Source organism: Acipenser ruthenus, chromosome 12 (assembly GCF_902713425.1).
Source record: "Acipenser ruthenus chromosome 12, fAciRut3.2 maternal haplotype, whole genome shotgun sequence".
Lineage (NCBI taxonomy): Eukaryota > Metazoa > Chordata > Actinopteri > Acipenseriformes > Acipenseridae > Acipenser > Acipenser ruthenus.
The window spans coordinates 26,466,083-26,487,630 of record NC_081200.1 but is presented as its reverse complement, the minus strand read 5'-3'; the positions used below and the strand labels follow the sequence as shown (position 1 = coordinate 26,487,630).

Here is a 21,548-nt window from a genome sequence, read left to right as displayed (position 1 = left end):
ACACCCGCACACTCTCTGAGCTTCAGGCTCGCAGCAACTCTCTGGTACGTTTTGAAGCAAGTGCAAAAGGAATTGAGTTTTCAGTCATTTAAATTTATCAAGTTTATGTGAATGATTTAAAAACAGCGTTGTTCAATGGATCAGTCTCATTAAGCTCCACCATTTGGCTTAGGGTGGACAGTCTTTTTGGTAGAAGTCTGAATGGAAAAAACAATTGATGTGTATAGAAACATATACTGGAGCAGCATGTAGTCTGGTAATACAGCCTTTTTCACGTGTGTTTTCTTTTTTTGCCACACAGCTCAGATCATTAAAGACACTTTAAATCTCTTTTTATAGTCATTGTAATGATACAGATTTTTCAAATACAGGACAACAGCAACATAACTAAACTGTTGCTCTGGGTACACTCGTCCACTTCTGTAGGTCACTGCAGCTAAATCAGTGAAATCAATATTTTAATCTATAGCTTGGAAATATCTGCATGTGCCAAATTAAGGTTTTAAAAACAAAATATCTTCCATGCAAGAAAGGGGGGGACAGGGACAGTGATTCATCTTGCTAATAAGAGGAAAGACATTTAATTTTAAGCTTGGTTAGCATCCCTTTGAGAATGCTTCATTGGTATGTGCAAGGGAGCTGGAACCGGCATTGTTCGACTTGCTTGGTCTTGAAGCTTTGGAACTGTGTGAATGAATTGGTTAAAAGCCTTAGTTTTGATGAATGGGAATGGGATTGCCAAATTGGAAAAAAGTCACAATTCTTCAGTTTGATGCATCCAATGATTCTGTTCCCCACGAAACTCTAGCTTTAACTTCAACCCATAACGCTTTTTGTCTTTGCTCTCCATCCAGCATCGTCAGTAAACTTGCTTTTGGCGACTTAAAAATGAATTTCAGCTTTGGAATAATGAGTGTGAGTTGTTTGTAGTGTGACAGCTTGATGATTTGTGTATCCCAGTGGGGTGTTTACAAGACATATCCAAGCTGTAAATTACATGTTAGCATGACTGGAACATGTTTATACATCACACACTGCAATTACAGTCTGGCTCGGTACAGGAGCTGACTGCAGCTCAATAAACCTGAAGGAACCTTCCTGTCTGACTCAGGGGGGGCGGCAGGGGGCGCATCGCTAACCAGGCGTTCTCGCTCTCTTTTTGAGGTTTGAAGATGTGAGGTTCCATACACTGATTGTAGGCAAACAAATCTTACCTGTTGTGTATGTTTAGAAGTGCTTGGTGGCTACCGCTAATCAAGTTGAGAGTGTAAGTCTTGCACACACTTTGCTGTGTCAGGCCCGCAAGGGAAGTGAGCCGTACAAAGAGTGCAAGAGAAAGTACACTTTGAACTTGATTAGAGGTAGCCACCAAAAATGTATAAACATATTATAAATCATTAAATTTAATAAAAAAGACACAAACCTGATATTAATGCACTTAATCTGTTTCTATAGAGCATGTTGTGGTTTAAAGGTTTAGAATGCTTTTTTCCTTGACATTCTAGTTCTACACACACAGCGAAATGTGGTTGTTGCTAATACCGTAGGTTCCCATGGGAACATGACTTAAAATGCATTTTATAGCTTTGTAGTTTAGAGTAAACATGTATTTTTATTTTGACATCTGGTAGTACACTAGGTTAAAGAAAGTTTCCATGACTTACAATTAGGAAGTTTGACACTGTTTCACTTCCTTGGTCATTTCACCTCTGCAGTGTCTTCTGGGTGATCAATAGGGGAAGCAGATGGTTAGTTAAAAATGACAGGAAAGAAGGCATTTTCACTTTCCAAACAGGCAACTGGATTTGTCAAAGAAAACAGAAGATACCTATGTTTATTATTATTATTATTATTATTATTATTATTTATTTCTTAGCAGACGCCCTTATCCAGGGCGACTTACAATCGTAAGCAAATACATTTCAAGTGTTACAATACAAGTAATACAATAAGAGCAAGAATACAATAACTTTTGTTCAAGCAAGTTACAAGTGTGACAAACCACAATTCAATAATACAGCAGATAATAGTGATAGTTACATCAGGATATGATTAAATAGTGATAGTTACATCAGGATGTGATTAAATACAAAGTACTACCGGTTAAACACTTGGCAGATTACAGTATTCTGAAGTACAGGATTAAATGCAGTAAAATAGGGGGCAGATAAGAGCAAAATAAAGCACATTTACATGAAGGGTGATAGTGTCCCAGGATACAAACAGAGGAGTTCTACAGGTGCTCTTTGGCAAAGCTTTGCCTTAACTTCCAACCAATTCCGTGGATGCAGAATGTGTAGTTTCAAACTGAAGAATTGTGACTTTTTTCCAATTTGGCAATCCCATTCCCATTCATCAAAACTAAGGCTTTTAACCAATTCATTCACACAGTTCCAAAGCTTCAAGACCAAGCAAGTTGAACAATGCCAGTTCCAGCTCCCTTGCACATACCAATGAAGCATTCTCAAAGGGATGCTAACCAAAGCTTAACCTATTTGCTCGGTTACATGGCAAGCCATGGAGACCGTATCGTACGGGATTTTACAGAACAGGGAAGCTAGGAGAGATAACAAATTTCAGCAACTTGGAACTGAGTTGGCAATTTTAAAACAGCTGGAAGCACCTTAGAAAATGTCAATAAAATACATTATTTGAGAATGACATACTCAGAGCCATTAGAAGCATCATAAAAAATAAGAGGCAGGAAAATAAAACTGCAAACTGAAGTCATATCCTAATGAGACATTTGTTATGAGTGACCCCGCACTCTACAAGAGAGTTTCTTAACTCTTTAGCACACACAGTTTTGAACTTGTAACCTTGTCTCTGCTCATCAGAATCCATGCCAAAAGTGGAACTTCACACAGCACTGCTACACTTGCATGAGCTCTCTTATCACTAAAACCTTGTCAGCCTTTTCATGACAAGTGCGTCCTTGGCTGTTGACAATTAAAAAGGTCAGTCTTCAGCAAACAGTGGTCTCTGCAAGACATACTGGGGAACAAAAGTCACAGTGAGGGACATCTGCAATTGCTTGCTGCAGGAGCTGATTAAACATTTACAGCTAATAAAATGCAGCGTTTCAGTTAAGTGCCTAAATAACTCGGCTTTAATACTTTTGCGAGGCACAGTTCATACAGGCACTTATAAAATTTCCACTCGACCATTCACTGCTTTAGATTTTACTGCTGACCAATAATAAAACACCTTGAACCCTTTTTTATTGTTTATCTGACATAAAAAGATAAGGTTGGGATTGCTGATGGCGGATTTTAAGCAGAACACACAGTGTTCCCTGTTAAAGCATTGGGAGGTTTAACTTTTTAATCAGCTTTTCAGTAGCATTTTCTCTGCTCGCCTTAGGGTTGTTTAGTTGAACTTTTCGTTGACTTAGTTTCTCCATCCAACAGATATCTAAGGTGTGAAGGAGACTGTTGGTACGGAAGGATCCACCATGAAACATATGGCCATTTCAAAATGGTTAACTCAGTTGGGTCTCCTGGAGTACTGCAAGCTGTTTGATGAGGAGTATGATGGAGTGGAGGTAAGACTTCCACACACTGTGTAGATTAGCAAAGCTTATCAAAAACTCAGATTGTCTGGTAATACTTATGTGAATGTTATGGTCCTTGACATTGACATTTCCATGGTATGGTAACTAGTGTTCATTGCTAGTACATTAGAAAAACGGTCCAGTGGTAGAGCTGCATGAATAGATTATTAAGACTGTTGATTTAATCTAGTGACATCAAAGATGTGGCCTGTGAGACCAGAGAGTTGTGTCAGCGAAGACATCTGACATAATCTGGAATACTTATCGGTGTCCTGGTAGGGGAACTGAAGCCATTTCAACCTACTACTCTGAGCTCTCATCCTCTGCTTTTGTGCCATTTGAAACATTTGCATTGTAATGTCCTTTAGCGTTGCACAAACCAATTATTCAGATTGAGCTCTCCACAGAAGTCAGGTGCTGACAGTCAGGTGAGGGTCATTGGTGTTGATTGGGCTAATTTATCATTTCAAGTGAAACAAGAAACAGCTGCTAGGACTTGTGATGATTGCTGCTTTTCTTAGACCTGCAGAACAGCACATAAAATCCAAGCAGCTGTTTCTTCAGTTGTCTCCCTTGGAATGGTTAATTAGCCCAGTCAACAGCAATGATCCTCACCTGTGGAGAGCGTGATCTTAACAACAGAGTAAGTGGTCTGTGCAGCTGCAATGTCCTTTTATTTCCCATTTTGGAATAAGTAGTTAGTAGTGCTCTACTTTTTCAGCAGGGTATTAAAAAAAAGTACAATTCCTTAAGTACTAATGAAGTATTAAATAGCACTGTGTTTGATAACCATCTGAAAAAAGAGCCACGTCTAAATGATCACCAAATTATCTGTTAAGGGACCGAAAATGCATCATAAATGTGACAAACATTTATTCCCGTTGAAATATTTAGGACAATATTATATATACAATCATGATAAAGATATTTTATTGTATAGTAATACTAAATGAATCTGAGAAATGCAATGGTATTTTAAACCTTACTATTTCAAAGGTAAAACTATAAGAAATAAAGTCAAGTAGTCAAATGTTTCGGACCCTGCCTTACACTAGCTGGAAGGCTTGTCTACTTGACTTCGTTTCTTGCAGTTTTATCTGATTGAGTGTGTTGAAGTTATGGATGATTTACCTAAAGCTTTGCTATTTGAGAATGAGCTTGGCTTTGTAATATCTCGCTGTGACAGCCAATTACCGATATTGCTGTCAGTATAAACAGAGGGATCTGCACTCTGAGCACTTGTGTTTTTGTTCCTGCATTCCTTAACAACACTTTGTATGCAGAGCGGCTTCATAATTAATGGCTGGGCTGAATTCGATTTGTGTTCCAGCACGTTAATGAGTCCAGGCACTATAAATAATTTAGTAATGAAAAAACAAAATCCATTTGCTTTGTTGTTGAGACGCTTTATGGATTTACATCACTCCCTGGTAATGGTTTTCTGTTTAATCAATGGTTAATTTAACAGTTTATAGTATGAGAGCTTATCTGAGAGTCCCTTGAAAGTTATATGAACTGTACACTGTATAAAGTACATTGTGTATTTAAAGCTATAGTGTATTTAAATTAGAAGTGTCTTGATTAGGGCTGCTATGTGAACAGTATTACAGTAATTCAATGGATTTTACAAACATCAGTAGAGACTGAACTATATGCTGGAACAGGTTTTTTGTCTAGTCAGAATTGTCAATGTGTCATTTGAATGTGGAAATTGGAACACAAGCAAAGGAATAAGATGTAGAACAGGAATGAACTAATCACAGGTGGAGCCAACACCCACCCCGAACACACAAGAATTCTCACAAACCACATTATACCAAAAGAAGACATTGAGAATGCCTTCTCGCCAAAACAAGTATTTTACTGTTTTCTGTTTAGTATTTCTATACGGTATATCTTTCAATGTTCTATAGTTCTGGGCGTCTCTTCACCGAGCCCTTACAGATGGCCTGTTTATAGACCTTATATGTGGGTCCTGTTTGACGTAAGCACAAAGGCAATAGCAATGGTAAAAATAGCAATTTCTCGAGCTAGAAACAGCTTTGTTACAGCAGAAAGCTGTTAATTATTCTGATTCGTTTCCAGCATGTTTCATACCATTAAAATGACTGCTGCCGTGGGTCCCTGAGTGGCTCACCTGGTAGAAGTGTAGCCGCGTGGTGAGCCACACAGCACAGGTCCACATCCTGGCTGTGCGAAGTAGGCCGGTCTTCACTGGCGACTGAAGGGAGCATCGCATTAGCTCAGGTGCTCCCATGGATTAGGGAGGTAAAACCGGCAGGGGCTGTTTCTCCTCATTGCTCTACAGCGAACCCTGCTGGCCAGGCGCCCAGTGAGCTCAGAGCAGACACCTGAAGGGCTGGCCTTTGTCTTCCAGAGGTCGGTAGCTCACTGACATCGGCTCTCGAGTTCCTGGGTGAAAAAAGGAAGCTGGCTTGGTTGTGGCATTGGAGATGCTCACTGAACTTTCAGGTCTCCTGAGCTATGTGGGGAATTGCTGCGGTGAGAGGAAAAGCGATTGGGTATTCCTAATTGGGAGAAAAGCAGGGGGACAATTACAATTGGACATACTAAATAAAAAAAAGAGCTGCTGCTGCAATATAGGACCCAGTGCAATAAAATGAATGTTTAATTTGGATTTTATGGGCCTCTTTATTATATTATGTGTAAACTATTAACTTTACAGCGGTTATGATAACATAGATGCTATGCTGAAAACATGTATTGTATACCCTTCTAGTCGCAACCTGCTGCTGCCTTAATGTATTTTTATTATTGCAACAATTTTAGTTTCTCTTATCGACTGTTTAGTGGATATATGTTTATGTATTACATTTTTTGCAACATTTTTGGGTAGCCATATATCATTAATATTCAATTAATATATAACTGACATAAATTTAAAAAAAATGCTTTCATGTTGCCATATATTTCTGATATATTGCTGCAACTAATTCTTTTTTGTATAGATGTGGTCCATACACACTGTCGTTTTACTAAAACACTCCCTCACTCTAATGGTAAACATAACTTTAACACAAACTGTAAACCTTTCACTGCAGCTAATGCTCTGTGATTTATAATGCTGGAAATACCGACAGCGTGGAGAGCCTGAAGATACTGGATCTTGATTAAAAAAAATTTGAATGACTTAACTTTGTTTAACTGTGTTTAAATTCTTGATGCACAGATAACACATGGGGACACATTTAGGAAGGGTGTACTCCACTACAAGCTTTGCACCAGTTTCTTTGTAAAGGTACATTTACACAACTGGCAATAGTGAAGGTGTATGTACAGTAGGAGCTCCTTAACAGCTCCATAATTTAATTTAAGAAAATAGTATATCTCTGCACTGCAGAAAAAGCTTTGCTCATGGTTACTAGCGTATAAAGCACAATAGGACTGTGGTGTTTTCCCTGTAAAAACTGTTACAGCAAAAACTAATGCTAACAACCTACTTTATGAAACTGAAAGCGAAACTCCCCAAAAATGATTTTTCAGATCCTTATTGATGTTCATTAACAACAATTTTATATATACAAACAATCCAATCAGAAGTTTAGAAAGTGCAACTTACCCTTATCTAAAGCACCTAAATCGAACAGATTTCTAAGTATTTTTACAATGTATGTGTGTCCTATCTATCTGTCTATCTAGCTACATGTGTGTGTGTGTGTGTGTGGTATATGTACATATTCTTAATATTTTTTTCTTGTGTTAAAGATTTAGACATTGTATTTAAACTGTACACATACCATAAATAATAGAAAATAACTTTCATATTTACAGTATCAGATTAATGAACACTCTCCATTCCATATGTGTTGGTAACAGCATCCACTTAACTACATTCTACCATGAAGTTTTATAATTATGGATGGAACGTTAAACATTAAATGCTTTAATTCATGCCCAAAGGCTAGCTGTAGGCCCCAGTGGTATTTCTGTTGTCAGCTTTGCCTTGTGATTCATCATGCTTTTCTTGCAGGCAGAGGAGCAGCATGTAGCCTGTAGTCAAACACTCTTGTCAGCACAGGATCTGCTACTCTGAGCGTCTTGTTTAGCTGGTTGCTGCCAGATTACCTCGAACAAACCTTGAGGTGATGGCATCTGCGTTCTCTATACTTTTTAGTATTCAGGGATGCAGAAGTGACCACGGGGATTAGTTGCAACACACTGTAATTCAAAGTTTACTGCTCATGTGTTGATGTGGTGAGATTGCGGATCTCAGGAGCAGTAGGAAAATTACCTTTCCGTGCACAGCTGTGAGTTGTGAAATGGCGCTTCTGTTTTCATCACCCAGGTGATTGTATCACCCAGGGGCTGTCCTTTTGCAGGTACCTACTCCTGTTAAATCATTAACTTATTTTCAATATAAATCTGAAACTATGAGACGTTACAAAAAACTGCTGCTTCCAATTAAAAATTCATTAATAGCTATGGAATTGTTGCTGAAAATAGAGCTATGAAAGTAAAAAAAAGAAAAATCCACAAATAAACTGGAAATACATTTTTACAATTTCATTCTTTTTTTCATATTGGTGAGCATACAGTTTAAATATAAGGTGACTTAAAATATGAACAGCCTATTCTGTCCTTGATTGTTATTGACCTCTCTTTTTTTTTTCTTCTAAATACTAGACTTAGCCCAGTTATTTTTTATGAGGTATCTGTAACACTTCAGTATCTGCAGAAAGATTGATTAACGACCATATTTGTTCCGTCAAGAATAAACTTATTTACCGAATTAAAATCAGTGTCTGTTTTTTTATCTGCTGTACATGGATAAACTTATGAAGCCTTGTTGTTTTAAATTTAGTGCTGCCTGACCGTCGCAGTCTCCCATTATATGCAATATATAAATATATTGTTTGAAAACACTGCATACACTTTTAAATATATTAATGTGAATATATTTATTTACAACATATTTTACAATGTATTTTGAATATAATTTAGAAAAATAAAATGTATAAATGTGAATATGTTGATTTACAAAATACATTTATAGTATATTATAAATATATTTAAGCAACATGTCATGTTTAAGAAAATATATTATAAATACATTTCAGGTTTAAAAATATATAATTCCATATATTAAAAATATATTTATTTTCCGTATGGGTGAACATTCAGTACCTTCATTATTTCTAGAATAACTTTTTCAATTGACATTTATTCAGTAAGATATGTTATCTAATCACATCAACTCCATATTATGGCTCGCCTCTCCTTTTAGGTAGCCTTAGCTGGCATTAACCTTAAGTAATACTTGGGTGAAGTTTGCGTTGTGTAGTTAGCATCCTCTTAGGTAAAAGCAGTAAGGGCTTCTTAAAGCAACAAGACTAAGTTCCTCCTGGTTCTGGCAGATTGAAGACCATGGTACAAGAACATGATACTAATACTAAACTAAACAGCTTGGCAGCCATTTTGAAGATATGGTGCAACATCCAAATGCTTTACAGCTGTTTTTGAAGACAAATTGTGATTGCAACTCATATAATATATGTATGATTTTTCCTGCACAAAGCCTTTTGTTTTGATTGGCTAGCCTGTATCAACGTTCACATTTCCTTTGAAATTAAGGTTTAGGCTTATCCTGCTATGTTTAGTTCCTCAATAAATTACCTCAATCAAGAAAACCTTTGGTCAGGAGACCAAAGTGTCTCTGATTTTGTAGAGTAATCTAATTACTTAGATTACGTATATCTGTATTGTTAAGGAAGGGGAAATTACTTACATTACGCTTCTCTGTTGAACCGAATACCTATCTGTCTCTTGTTCAAGTCGTTAAAGTTTTCACAGAATTTCATTGCTGTATTATCTAGGTTGTACAAGTGCATATTAATAAAGCTAACCCTTTTCCTCTACTCCAGTTATCCCTCAGTTCCGAATGGCTGCCTAACTGATAAAAGCTTTGCTCGTCAGACTTACTGGCCTCCATGTTTTTAAATTGCTTCTTTCTCTTGGCTCTTACCCACCCCACTTAAATCGGTGGTGTCCGTGCCCCCCATGCCCCCCATGCCCCCCCCCCCCCCCATCGGCAGTGCAATAAATTACGAATAAATTGGGAATGCTGAAACAGTATTTAAACTTAAGCAAGTCCTTGCCTATTACCGAAGTCATTGTATTTTATCTTGCTCTTAATTGTATTAATAATTGTACTGTGATTCTTGAAATGTATTTTTGTTTACAACTGTAAGTCGACCTCGATAAGGGCGTCTGCTAAGAAATAAATAATAATCATGCACCTAATAACCTTGTGGTTTTATTTTCCATTGTGATTCCTCAGTTACAGCTATGCACTATTCTTAGTGACATAGTCATCAAACCCATGCATCAGTGAAATAACTAAAATACCAAAATGGCATAAATAGTGAATTGCAGCATTTTCATTAAGTCACTCTAGTTGTTTGAAATATTTTGTACAGGAGTTGGACAGATAATTTTAAAACAACTCCTGCAATATGCAGCACATACGTCTATGCAAATGGTATCCCTGAGATTAGCCTATTCTGTAAAATATACATTTGCAGCTCATGAAGTCTGTTTCAGTGACATGGTGCTCAGTTGGCTGTTGTTGCCATATCCAGGATCCAGGACAGATTATTGATGGTGTGGGAGGTTTTTCTTTTTGTCTAGCCTCTAAATAGGGGGATTCAGGGTAAATTTCAGAGACATAAGGTTCATTTTGGCATAAGAACCGATTTTCCTACAATGCATTATGTGAGACAGCTGCATGAACAACACTGTGTCAAATGAAGCCTTACACATTGTCATGTTGTGGTGGTTCATTCATCCAAGCTGTAGCATTTAATGCAAGCATATCGGCTTTTTCAGGGTCCTATCCTTCTTTGTCTGTCACACTCAACATGATGAACACAATAACTGCCTTGATATTGCACCAATCTGCACCCAACTTTCATCGCACACTCCTGTCCTCTCATAGACGTTTTGCATTGCATTTGGTCAAAATCCGATAAACCCCATTACCATTTTGACTTCACCCATGTGGAAACACCCCTCTGCCCTCTATAAACCAGTAAACCAAGCAGAGATGCTTCAGAATTGGAAAGCCTGATGTTTAATGGTCCTGGTAGGCAGTGGCCAAAGTTCATAGGTCTTATTTTGCTCTTCAATAGTAACTGTTTGCTTTGCACAAGTACTGCGATTAACGTAAATGAATCCCAGGTTTACCACAAACCACAGCAGTGCTGAGTCACTGCCTGTACCTAGGCATGGGGGGTAAAACAGAGTACAGATGATAAGAGCATTTCAGCAGATAAGCTGTGGCCTGGAACACATAATAAATTGTACCAATGTGTCTAAACATGTTGCCATGGATTGATGTTCCACTTTAATAAGCAACAGCTGGGCATGAGCAGTCAAAACTCTGCCACAGGACAAAACTGAAAGGCTACGAGAGCCCCAGTCACAAAGCTTCAAGTCAGGAGTTATTTAAAGACTGTTTTTAATGGTCTATTTAAATGCATTTTAAAGATAACTTGGCATTCATTAAACATTTCTGCATCTCTTCTAGATCCAGCAACAGTCTAGAACAGATTCATGAATATCAAACTGTATTTAATCGCATTGTCTTTAAACATAAAAGTCTTAAAATAACTCCTGGATTTTGTGACTCAGGCCCATTGTTCAGTATATAGGCGGTTGCAACAGAGCATTGAAAGTAGTGGAAGTACTGTAAGTGTAAAAAAAAACGCATCACCATTCAGACTGTGCCTTGGAAATTACTTTCACAACCAAAACTAACTTCATAGACATCAGGCAGCAATTACCTGTAGTTATAACTGATAGTGATAATATTTAATTTATTAAACATCCTTGGGTCTCATTTTGATGCAAATATAGTGAAAGCACCCATATGTACGTACATATGCCTAACTTACATTTTAGTTTATGGATCCCTTATAAAATGTATAAACATGTAATTAATTATGCAATTATAGATTATGATTAGAAATAATATCCCTGAATTGAAATATTTGTTTTGCAATAACATATTTGGAGAACCTCTTAGTGATGTTTGGTGTAGACATAGTTGCGGTTCTTCTTAAAAACAACAACGGTTCATGTTACACAACTAGAAGAAAACCACAAAGGATTTTTATTAAAGTTTCCTACCTTAAATTGGTTCTTGTTGGTTATTATTTTTTATTTTATTGTTTTTCTTTCTTTTTTCAAATGTTGCACAGAAGCCAAAAGCCTCAAAAACCACTAGGTAAGCATGACCGAACCAACAATGAAATTCAGGCTTTCTGTGTCTGAATACAAGCATTGTATTCACACACTGTTCTTTCCAATATTAAAGCAATCATTTATTTTGTCTACCTCTCATGGCGGTCCCTGGTTTGACAGATCTTGATGTTAGGAAACTGATGACATTGCTGGTGAGTGTTATCACAATCCTAGGTACATTTTTCAAGTGTTTAGAATGTCATGATGGTTTCCCATTGCAGACAACTGTTTGAAAGGAGAAGCATGCCTTGAGAACTGTTTTTAGATTATTCTTTCAAAATATCCCAGATTTCTTCCTGCTTGGTCTGGTTTGTCGGTTTAATAGTTTAGTTTAAACGTTAAGTGTTAAATAGTTTTACTTCACCATCTTGCTTCGATGTACTAGAAACATACAGCCGATCTGATTAGAATCAGTCGGTTCAATGGGACGTTATCAAGCAAAATCATCCCATAGCATCCCATACTAGCCTCCTAACCCCTAAATCTACCATCTACCCCTAAACCTAATGTCTACCACTAACGTAATCTCTACCCCTAAACCTAGCTGTTACTATTATTTCAACACCGCTTCTTTAGCACCCTCTAGCCGCTACTACATCCGACGTCCATGAAAGTGCTTGATCCGGACCTACTCTACCTGTTGGGAGGCTAGTAGGTACCTACTGGCCCATTCCTATGGGGTGATTTTCCTTGATAACGTCCATTGAAGCGAGTCAGATCGGGTGAAATATAATAGCTGCCCAAATATACTGAGAGACAAACTAATGGAGACACTAGCCAAAATGTTGTCTGCTTGATCTTAGTTTCTTAAGTAATGTTTATCATTTGTACAGCCTTGGATACAAAAGCACCTGCCAACCAAGCACCTACCATAAGCTCCCTGTCAAAGTGGCCATGGTAACTGATTGGCAGCAGATGAAGTTTTTTTTTTTTGTATTTCATAATCAGACGAATCAACGTGTTACACACAATAATGAAACAAACATTGTTTTACAACTTATTATTACTGTACATTTTTTGAGAAGAATTAAAATAATTCTATGAACTGAGTGCTATTAGAACCACCACCTACACAACAAAACATCACAGACAGCCCCTCTGCCAGAGCAGAGCCATGCCAGGGCTAAATGCCTACCTTTCATACTCCATTGCCAAAACACAGGATAACAAAGGGAAGAATGTCTGGTGATCGGAAAGATTTCTCCTGTGATGCCGACACAGTCGGTGCGATTTGTTTATCCTGCGATCTTTGAAGGTTTTGGCCTACTTAATGAGACTTCACAGACAAAATAGGCTGAACTTTTAATAGAAATCTTTCAGACCCGCACAGAGAGAACCATCAATGTGGCCTGTCTCTGGTCTTTATTATTGTAATCCTGTACTCCAGTACTATTTGGGAGAAACACATGTGCCACTAGTTAGCCATTTTGCGAATAATTGTAAGCTCTTCAGAATTTAAAAGCATAATTTTATTAGAGCATAAAAGCTGTTAACATAAGCATGTATGACAGTGTTTTGACTTGCTTGGTTTTGACTCAAGGCCTTGCCTTTCGGGCACCTGGTTCTGTCTAGAAATGTAGATTCACATCTTACAGACGGCACTGAGAGATAGGCAGGGAGGCAATTCGACTGCCATCCCCACCGGCAAAGCTGAAAATGAGGTTGATGTTGGGGAGGATGAGGTAGGCATGGCACAGACTGGTGGGTTATACTTATAGGTATCCGTATTCACGTTTTTTGTAATTGCGCTTATTTGAAATCATTTTCATCTATTTATTGTACTTACTAGGTGCTCTTACTGGACTTTACTCATATAAGCCAATGTTTTTATTGTAAGTCAACTGCTCTTAGTCAAACTCGCTGTTACATGTAATTATTTACTGTATTCTTTATTTTGCTCTTATTTGAATTTGATCTTATTTTCTACTGATTTTACTGTACTTATCTATAATGTGATATTCTCTTATGTGATATTTTGTAATGTGATACTTTGTACTGTGATATTTTGTAACAATTGTAAGTTGCCCTGCATAAGGGTGTTTGTTAATAAATAAATAAATAATAATAATAATAGTTGACATTTACGTGGCTTGAATACTGCCTCTGAATGCAGGTTGACTTGAATGTGGTAGTTACATCCTTAGTCCAATGTCTTCTTGATTTTTTTTGTATTGCTTTCTTTTTTTGCAGATGTTTTATAAAGCTTTACGTTCATTTGAAGCGGTAATATCCCCTCATTTCCCCTTTCCATTCCAGTGCTGTGGGTCTGGTTTGTGAGCAGTTGAAATAAAGGCTGTGTCTGTTCCTCCCCAGGATCTGCTCCACTTGACAGAGGCTGATTTAAAGCAGATGGGCATCCACAACCATACGCACCGGGCGCACATGACCTCCAGCATCCTGGTGCTTCGAGAGAGAGAGAGGAGGAGAGGTAACCACTGACTGCTCACAAACTGCAGGCACACCCGACATCAGCAACCATCTAACAATTATAGAGCGCCACGAACAGGGGTCTCCAGAAGTACTGACACACCCTGTGGCTTCAGATTGTCAATCCCTTCATTTAGCTGTCTGAATTGACTGTTAGGAGTAAATTTCATATTTAAAGAGCATGCTGCTTTAAAATCATTTGCTTTTCATTTTGTTATTTTTCCTGTCCATTTACATGTTTATGATGTTTACAGCTATTCTGTGGGGTTATTATTGCAGTTCTTAAAATACTGTGTTTTTTGTTTATTTTTCAATAAGTAACCAGGACTAATTAAGAAGAAGTTATCTATAATAATGTAACAACTGTTAATAATGATTAGGTTAGGACTGAGGCTTGGATTGGTGTAATAACATTTAAAATACAGAATTATTTGATGGAATCTTAAAGCACTGATAATTGCTGGTACTTGTTGCTCTGTTAATAATGATCTTTTTGGTATCGTAAGGAGAAGTGACCACATCAGCCCATGCTAGCTGTAGCATTTTCATGCTTTATCTAATGATCTGACAGACAGCTCCAGTGTTTGTACAGCAGGGACTAATGGCTGTTGTTCTTGTCTCCAGCCCCTCTACATGTTGTTTATGCTTCGGGTCCTGCTTTTAACAATGTGCCCTGTCAAAGAGAAGGGCAGTGTTAATCAGTCAAAAGGGAAAAGAGCCAGTGTTTATAACAAGTATGTCTAGTCTCTGGCATTGTCCAAATCCACCCTCTTCACTTTAATTCAGGAATCAGTGCCTTAAAACAGACGCGCAGTTTGGCCAGAACTCTGCTGTTCTTTGTGACCACAGTTGTTTTAGGGATATTTTGTGAGGCACCAACAAGAAAAATGGTTTGTTGAAGTGTTTGTTTATTAGACTTAGCTTTTTTAGTTGTATGCAGGCCTGCAACAAAATGCCCTCCTTGCCTCTGCAGATTATATAAATTAATTAGGGTTCCTCTTATTGTATAAGAGCTGTCATATCATGTGGTTTGGAGCAGAGGATTTATTGTGTGGTTTGGAGCAGAGGATAGCAAGGCTGAAGAACAATTTAACATATTAATAATTATAAATCACAAAATCAAATATTGTAGCACTAAAGAACTACAATGAAAGTTTTTTGACCAACGATCAGTTGATTTCTTATAGATCTGTATAATGTTGTATTTAGGACAGTATGTAGGATTTTGTAGACTGGCATTTAATTTGTTGCACATGGAAGTTCAACATAGACAGTGATTTCTTAATTTATTTAGGAAAACAACCATCTAAACAGCAGGGTTTGTTAATCCTCGGGGGGGGGGGGGGGGTTCTAATATATATTTTACAATGGACTTTCCAATGGCTCGGTCTCTGAAATAGGACTTTTTGGTCCCTTTTCAGGCAGTTCATGAGTTTGAAAAAAATATGAAATCTTTAGTTGAAGGTACAGACACACAAAAAAAATGATATATATATAAATATGCCATGCCCATGATGATGAAGTAGAAGACAGAGAACGTTGCCAGGTACAGTTAATAAGCACTTTATTACTCAGAATAACACGGTCCCTGTTTGGGCCAAGACCACGCCACAAAAACAATAAAAAGAAAACAACTCCTTCCTTATTCACTGACTCCCCGTTTTCACTTTCTCAAGCTCTCGCTCTCTCTCAGGCTCTCATTCTATGTCACTCTCGGTCTCTCACAGGCCCACTCTCACTCACTGTTTCTCACTGCAGATTTCAGATGGCTCAGTTCAATCATCCACTCAGCACTCGAACCTTTAACTCTCTCCACTCTCTCCTGTGCAGGTGGTATTTGTACCCCCCCCCCGCTCCTGCCCACTCCACCCGGACTGACCAACCGGATCCATCCCTCGCTCCTCAACCCATTCTAGGTGGCGTGGTGGCACTCTTACAATACATGGAACACATACACAGGACAATACAGACGAGACAAACAAACGGGGCAACATACAAGTCCAACAGACACAGAATGGTGCCTGGGTCGATAAAATATATATATATATATATATATATATATATATATATATATATATATATATATATATATATATATATATATATATTTGCTACTATTTACTACTCAGCCTTCTAGTGAACTAAACCTATTCTCAATCTAAATTGAACATGCTTCCTTCCCTATTGTTAGTTTCTGCAGGGCAAACCAGTGTGCCCCAATAACACAGTGGGGGTGTGCACTAAACACATTTGAGTAACAGGGGATTATACCTCAGAAGTTGCAACAGCAGCCTCAATTAGCTTTGGGGCAAAGTTACACTGATTTCATGTGATTAGGATTTGAAAGAAAATGAAATGCCCTTAGGAATTAGAAACCATCCTCTATTGTTTACTAGAGATGAGAATCACCAGGACCACTGGAAGTCACCTTCTGATACTACTTAGTTACTTAAGTGACCATCTGAAAAAATATGTAGGCTAATGCGCTGACCTTTGACCTCCGGGATCAAACCAGGCACAGGTTAAATTAATTTGGTGGGCTTGATTTGACCCTCTTGACAGTAGTCCATATCACAAAACAACTATATAAATATAGGGCAGCTGGCTCTTTGAGCTAAATATATATATATATATATATATATATATATATATATATATATATATATATATAATTGTTTTGTGATGTGAACTACTGCAACAGTTTGAGAAGCCCTCTGGGGTCCAATCAGCACAGTCCTTTGCCCCGAAACGTCCTGAAAATAAAATATTTTTTAATCTTTTAAACCTTTTGTGTACATTTTTTAAACCTTTTCTTTCATATGATTATGTATATATATATATATATATATATATATATATATATATATATATATATATATATATATATATATATACAATTTTATATCTATTATTTTATATCCATTTTCTCCACAATTTAAATGTCCAGTTCCTTTCCCTTACCACAGCAACTTCTCACAACAGCTCAGGAGCACTGACTGTCAGTGGGTGTCCTCCGATCCCACTGGAAGACCGATCCTCTTTAGACCCTGGAACTTGTCACAGTATGCTGTTGAGCTTCCGTTCCCTGGAGCACAGAGGCATGTATTAGCTCAAGATCACTACGCGCCTGGCCAGTAGCTCCCCACACAATATGAGCTGTACAGTAATACCAGTAACCATTGGAGAAACACATTTTCAGGGTAAAAGGAATATCTTTTGCAAATAAATATTTCAGGGCCAGGTATTAAGCATGGGGCCAGAGTAGTGTACAATTTAAAACATTATAAAAATGTGCTTCCTTTGCACAGAAATCCACATAAACAATGTTGTGTTTATAGACTTTCGGGATATAATTTACACATAATACATCCAATAGATGGTACAAAAGACGTGGTGATGTCAGGCCAGAAGCAGGAAGGAAAACAAAGGCAAGTACTGCAGGGCAAAAGACACGGCGTGCGCCATTCATTTAAATAACAAAAATAAATAAAAGGTTTTTAACAAAAAAACACAAATAAATATTCAAACAAAAACAAATCATGAACACAAAACAAATAAGTATTCCAGGTCAGGCTGGGTAAATCGCCTTCATTGTTCCTAGATTTCATTTAGTTTCATTTTGTTTCGTTTCTTTTCGATTCTGTCGTCTCCTCCGCTCTCGTTCCTCCTCTTGAACACCCACCCGAGCAGGGAGAACTGCAGGCTTTTATACAGGTGACCATCTCCTGATTAGCAATAATTAAACAATTAAGTAACTTGGGAGATGGTCACGTTCTGCACAAGGTTTTTTATTGCGGATGGGGCTTCCCATCCACGCTGTAAAACAATATACAAAATAATAAATTGCACAGGGGCGGAGGGGTACCCCGTTTTAAACATAAACAATATATTTATGGCAGTGCTTTGCCCTGCCCCCTTTTCATGTGCAGGGCTTCTCGTCCTGTCACAGCATGGTTACAACAAACATGCTGCACTAGAGCACAGACTGCAGTACACACTTGAGTTTTGCAAGTATGGTCTATTCTGGACACGTTGTGCCCTCAAACACTTTATCCTTATATCCCTCAATGTCCTGTGTGAAATAGCTGCATTTTATACCTTCTTAGTTTTCTTAACAGTGGTGGTTGGACACAAAGCAAACCCCATTTCTTGGAATAAGAAGAAGATAAGTACAAACACTGGGGAGTGTGAATGAGCGGGTGAAAGGTGCTAATGTGTGAACACCACCCCATACAAACCAGGGAAGAAGTGTAAACATGGTACAGTACATAGGTGTGAAGGACACGTCAATGTATCTACAACAGTACACAAACACAGGCATCAGCAGGAAAGGAGTGGATATATAAATATATGACAAAGCATGGATTGCACATGATGTGGGCTCTATACTGATATACATTTATATTTTAATGTAGTTGCTTTTTGTAATAGCAGTAGGGTATTCAAGATATGTTCCATCCAAAAATACCTATGGAAAATATTATACTTAAATGATATATCAAATATACTATATATAGATAGATAGATATGGACTTTATTTTATAATCAGTACTTAAATACACATTCCCTTGTATTAGTTTTGAAGGTGAAAACACATGCACTTTAGATGCTGTTTTCTGTAGTACACAATGGGCTCTAGATTACATTTTTACACAGTGGCAGTATTTTGAAATGCCTGCTGTTTAGATTAAGCAAACAAATATAAGATGGAAAAACAACACCACTTAAGTGTGAAATTGCATCCTCTTTGAGTCACCAAGATTGAGCTGAAATAAAATTCCTCAAAAATCCAAACGGCTACAGCTGAAAGCACAATTTACTCAGCAGGGTCTGACTCATATTTAGTTAATTAATGTATTTATTTATTTTAAGTAAGTTGTCATTTCCTTTATTGTACAAGTGCTTTTATCTGTGTTTTTACAGCGGTGGTGTTGTTACGTGTGTGTAATCTGCAGATATTGAAATCGGTCCAGTTAGTTATAAAACAGTATAGCTAAACCATTACTTATGCCGCAGTATTTGGACAGAGTAACCTTACAGAAATATACTGAAGGATTACTGCAATATAAGCTAGAGTTGAATGCAGTACTACTGTATCATATGCATGAGTATGACTGCCCTATTTGTACTAGTGCTGTTCGTAAATGAGTACATCAACATATATTTAAAACCATATATAAAAATATATATTGAACATCTATTTCCATTCAGCAATTTTAAAATCCCTATTGCCCCAAAAGCATTCAACAAACGTGCAGTGTTGGTGTAAGGATAAAACATGTTTCTTGTTTCATGGTAAACTGTTGCAGAGTGCTCTATTTAAATATAAAGCCTTGTATCATTTTTGTTTTAAATGTCTAAACCTCAAGTTTACATTCCACTTTACATTACTGAATTCTGCCTGGTTCGTGTTTTTGTTCCCCAGTCTAAATTTATGTTCATATGTTTGCTGGGTCATTCCACTTGCTATGTTATTTATAGCACACAGCACACAACAGTATCAAGGCTTGGTACCAGATGTGGAGAAAAGCTGAGTCTAAACGTAAATTAACATCTGGTTAGTTTCCAGTTGGTGGCTGATTTGTTACCTTGTCCTGCTGGGTTTATTCTTGACTACAGATGCTAGTGGGGCCAAGGTAGTGGGTTTCCATTAAGCAGCAACATTGTTTCATGGTGTTCACAGTGAAGGTGTGGTTCATTTCATAAATGTTTCTGTCACCAAACGAAAAAACAAATAGTGCAAAATGTAGAAATGCTAAAAGAAACTTCAATGAAATTCAGTAACATACATTTAAACTGAAAGTGTTTTTCGATGTCTTCCTTGTTTTTGTTTTAAATTTCATGTGCCAGTGGTCCCTGGGTTTTTTTCTTGCTCTTTGAGTCCTTGAGAATCTGTATTCATTGCAGGTAGAATAGAAAGTGGTGCGTGGGAGCTATTGTAGGTATTGGTTGCTTCTTATATTGAGTGGCTCTTGTGATGCCGTAGATATTTTATCCACCACTATTTAACATTTAAATCTTGCTAAATTTAGAAATACTTCAAAGAAACATAATAAATTCATAAAGACATTGGAAAAAAAATGTATACCTATGAAAATAAACTTAATACATCACTAAAGACGTTGAAAAATACAGTCAAAAGAAATGTCAATTTAAGTTTCTTTTAGTATTTTTAAATCCAACATTTTGTGAATGATAGGCTATTATATTTGTCATTGTATGAAAGTTAATGAATGTAACTTTTGATGTAAGAAAAGCTGGTTAATATATATGTAACATCAGTATACATTCCAGCATATGCACTATATAGACCTATTACACCTATTTGCTGTACTGTACTGTATGATGCATATGTGTCTGAGCTGCCCATGTGCTACAACTAATCTAATTTTAGAGACTTCTCTGACCTTTGCTGAGTTTCCCTTGGTGGTGTTCACAGTAATGTGATCGTGCGGGGGACTGAGTCAATCATTCAAGTGCATGTTGATGATGGTATTCCTGTGACTTGGAAAACTGTTGGTTACCATAGTAAGATAATATCACTGTGTTTACAGCTGTAGGTGAGGCCGAATGTAGCGGACACACTTGCGCTTAATACTCAAAGAACCAGGAATTTATGGAATAAATTGTCTGTCACAGTAGCTTGTTGACAAACCTTTTGCTTAAAACACCCCCGACCATAACAAGTTACTATTTTAAATATACAGTAGGAACCCCCTCCCTAAGTGCAATTAAAAACGAATGCTGGTCCTCAAGAAAGTGCTAACCAAGGTTTTCAAATCCATTTACTTTACTTTATCTCTTGTTACTCTAGTGACATTTCCCTGACCCCCCCCCCCCCCCCCCCCCCGGTTTTGGTCCACTGCATGTATTTTAATCTTCGACATGGAATAAGCAGATATTTCGAAGATGACACTGATGATGATAGTTGCTGCTGCTTCCTGGTACCTAATCACTTCATGCGTTGTCCTGTGTATAGGTTAACAAGGTAAAAGCATATTAAAGTGTGATAAAGTGTAATGTTTCTGTGAAAGTATCTTCTCACACAATGAAAAAAAAAAAAATAATCGCATCACGTCAGGTGTGTGGCAGCTTTAAGTTCTACTAAAACTGCATTGTATCTGCAGTGGAGCGCAGGAGAGGGAAATATGCATTGTCTAACCTGAGTGACCCTAAAGTGTAATTTCAACGTTTCATTAATCCATTAATAAACAGGAGGTAGGTCTGTTGATTTTCAGTCTAAACCTGACTGAGCCTCAGTACTGATTAAGTAAGACTATAGTAGTCTAATGTTTTTGGATTGAGA

General features: G+C 37.4%; 1 protein-coding gene across 4 annotated transcripts in view; it reads left to right on the top strand.

Moving 5' to 3' along the window:
• Window positions 1-21,548, top strand: part of LOC117416971 (breast cancer anti-estrogen resistance protein 3 homolog) — a 103,012-nt gene that overhangs the window by 27,717 nt on the left and 53,747 nt on the right. For 3 of the 4 annotated variants that reach the window (XM_059034721.1, XM_034028492.3, XM_034028491.3), the window contains exons 2-3: window positions 3,411-3,544; window positions 14,129-14,243. In XM_059034721.1, the coding sequence (XP_058890704.1) occupies window positions 3,455-3,544; window positions 14,129-14,243 (205 nt within the window). In that variant the 5' untranslated portion in view covers window positions 3,411-3,454. The remainder of the gene's footprint in view (window positions 1-3,410; window positions 3,545-14,128; window positions 14,244-21,548) is intronic. The other variant, XM_034028493.3, reaches the window with a different exon arrangement.